The sequence below is a fragment of the Pinus tabuliformis genome, chromosome 8 (genome assembly GCF_031772625.1).
Source record: "Pinus tabuliformis cultivar Carrire ecotype Pingquan chromosome 8, CPIR1, whole genome shotgun sequence".
Classification (NCBI taxonomy): domain Eukaryota; kingdom Viridiplantae; phylum Streptophyta; class Pinopsida; order Pinales; family Pinaceae; genus Pinus; species Pinus tabuliformis.
Window position 1 is genome coordinate 1,655,987,323 of NC_142294.1, and position 3,250 is coordinate 1,655,990,572.

Consider the following 3,250-nt stretch of genomic DNA (forward strand, 5'->3'; position numbering starts at 1 on the left):
AAAGTATGTTACTAAATTTAAGTTACATAATTTAAACACCTCTTGGACTTCCGCATAATTCTGTCTCAAACGACCGCTCATCCCAACCACTGATATTCTATATGCACATAAATATTTTAGTGATTTTTCAAATACCAAATCTATTTATACATTCATAATCACAATTTCACAAAGAAATAGACAATGTTCATTCAAAATTCACACTCGGGAAAAAGCTAGTTTGATAATAGATATATTATCTTTTGAGCTAGTATGATAATAGATATATTATCTTTTGAGTTGAACATAGTCAACTAAACTTAAAATCCTAGTCCTAGCCAAGTGGGCTTTCAACTTACTCAACTATAATTCATTCTAATGAAGAATCCTCAATCATTACATGTAATACCACAAGTCAAATTGCTCTTACTAAGTAGATAAAAACACCACCCTTGTGACTCTTTTACAGATAAAGTTTACTTAATAGTGTACCCTTTAAAATTAACAAAACAAACTCTTCACATCAATTCTAAAAGCCCTCATACTCTACCCTTATCACCTAAATCTATATCTAGACTTCATTAACAAAGTATGCTTAACAAGTGTAACTTGACAACATGGTTTAGAATTGGAGAACACTAAGCTATTTCAAAATAGACACCTAATGTTGGTTTCATGGAGATTCCAAGTAAGGGATGGATTACTTGGTGAGAATTATCATCTATATAATTTTTGGTTTAATTTTCAATGAATATATCACTTACTGAGTTATTATAATTAGCTTTTAGATTTAATTTTAGATAGAGTCGATTTTTTGGAGTAAAGAAGTCCCAAAATCCCTCTTATGCAAGTTATCACTTTTTAAATAGAGTCAGCCAGAGGTTGATTTGTACAAAAGAAAAAAAACATAACAAGCAACATAATGAATTCTAACTTGATATATTAACACTACAATGCAAAAACAAAAATAAGAAAGAAAACAAGAGCTTGAGAATTTAGAATTCTCTTTATTTGATATAGATGAGATAAGATCTCTCCTAAAGACACTAAATGGGTGTTTTGAAAAAAAGGGACGGTTAGGTCTCCTAAAGGTAGCTCCCTCATTCTTCATTTCCCTCTCATGGAGATGTGAGTATATGAAGTTTCCTAGACACTCTATAAATGGAGAACTCTAAGACTACAAAGCAATGCCAATTGGGTGGCAATTTGAGCAACAAACCTTGCAATGGGGAATGGTCCCCAATGGAGTTGTATTTATAGATCTTGGTCCATAGTTTCACCCAATTTGGATAATATATTAGATATGATTTTAGAGTGATCCTCTAATCTTCCTAGGAGACAATGAGAGTCTTTTGGAGACTCCCTAACTCTCTTTTAATGAAAACATCCTTATACCAATTGAGAATTTCCAAATTATTTTAAAACTAACATACATAAACAATATCAAATAATTAACCTTACCCATGTCTCTGAGACCGGAGAATATTCCAAACATAAGGCATAAACTTAAACTTAAAAAATAAAAACTTGACTTTACACTTCCACCTACCAAAAAAGCATTTAAGCATTTAAGCATTTAAGGTGACTTCCTCGTAGATCTTTAAAATGTCTCTTCTTATGGGTCCACATAACTATCCAAGAAACAATTATTACAATTATTGTGATCGGTGCAAATTTAAAAAATTAACTAAACTGCGTTTAATGATGAATAATCCTATGTTTAATTTTTTATTTATTTTAAAAACTCTTATTTTTGCATTTTATAAGTGATAACACTCGATAGATCTAGTGTGGCGGGACTAATATTACCTTTTACCTTTACCGTTGTAAAGGGTTGATGCTACTTGAGTTAAGATGGTTGTGCCCGGTACCCTTGTTCACACACGAAGTGAATGCGTGATTCTTTCTTTGATTTATTTTAATATCAGATTAAATTGGACGGAGCGAAGACCAAGGTCGGTCGTGCCCACTTTCATTTATAATACATTAGATACCCAGGCATAAGAAAAGAATACCCAATAATAGAACAGGTTGACGGAATACCAGCATGAAATGGGTCAGAAGAGTCTACAGTTTTATAGCTTTTTTTATACAACCAGTGTAACCTTTACCTATGCCCCAATCTTAATATTCTCCAACTTACTTACCGTGCGTGCCCTGTTAGAAGAAAGTAGGAAGCTATTTATTGGAAGGCCTTCCAGACTTTCACAAAACATTCTCCTCGACCTTGCCGTTGGAGCGCTTTTCCATCAAAATGCAGAGCATTTCTGGCTTGCAATCGTCTATTGATGACAGGAGATTGTTCAAATATCGCAAGATATTGCAGTCCCCGACACCCATCAGCCCGTCGTCAATGGACATTGCAAAGAGATCGACAGCGGTTAACTATGCAGCGAAATCGTGTTTCGACTCAGACATAGCCATCATCCTCGCGGCGATGCTTTGTTCCATCCTGTGCACTTTGAGCGTGAGTGCCGTGCTACGTTATAGACTGCGCTGCAGACGACGGCGAGTGGCGTCCGAGCCAGAAATCGATTTTGTCGTCCAAGGCGTTAAAAGTGACACTGGCAAGAAAATCGATATAAAAGCACTGCCTACAACTGTGTGTGGCACAGGGTCGCCCCTTGCAGGCATGGATTGTCCCATTTGCTTAACAGAATTTGTGGAAGGAGAAAAGGTGAGAGTATTACCAGAATGCTGTCATAGCTTCCACGCAGATTGCATTGATGCATGGGTGGTTTCCAATCCTTCTTGTCCGTCATGTCGACATTCTCTAAATCTTGTCTTGGTGGAAAAATCGTTAAGGGTTGTCCAGCCAGCTGCTGAGACCACCCAAGGCGCCCAAATGCATGGTATTGAAAGTGTTAGAGAAAATCATGTTCTTCAATCTTGCAATAGTTTTATGGCAGCTTCATCATGTTTGGATTGCATGAGCTCAAACGACTTGGAAAGAGGCAAAGTGGGCGAGGCTTGAAGACCACTATTGGAAAAAGTGCGCAGGAGTGGAAAGGGCGCATGACAGGAATCTGAAATGTGACCACGAGAGCTCCACATATTTAGCGAAAATTTGAAAGGGTAGATTTAGTTCAGAAATATTTTATTTGAATATTTGAATGGTCAATCCTAAAGTTTTGTAGATAAAAATGTCGTAGGTAATTAGATTTGGTACTAATACCAGGATAATAACGGTATCCCATGTAGTTACTATGACGGTTTCAGCTGAACTGTCCAGCTAATTTCGGATGGAATGAAACTATTAGCTTGAGTTACT

General features: G+C 36.3%; 1 protein-coding gene across 1 annotated transcript; it reads left to right on the plus strand.

The window, feature by feature from the left end:
* The first annotated feature begins 2,233 nt into the window (after positions 1–2,233).
* On the plus strand, positions 2,234–2,953 carry LOC149242538 (putative E3 ubiquitin-protein ligase ATL44). Its single transcript, XM_089370873.1, has one exon. It carries the CDS (start codon positions 2,234–2,236, stop codon positions 2,951–2,953), a length of 720 nt encoding a protein of 239 aa, XP_089226999.1.
* The last annotated feature ends 297 nt before the right edge of the window (positions 2,954–3,250 follow it).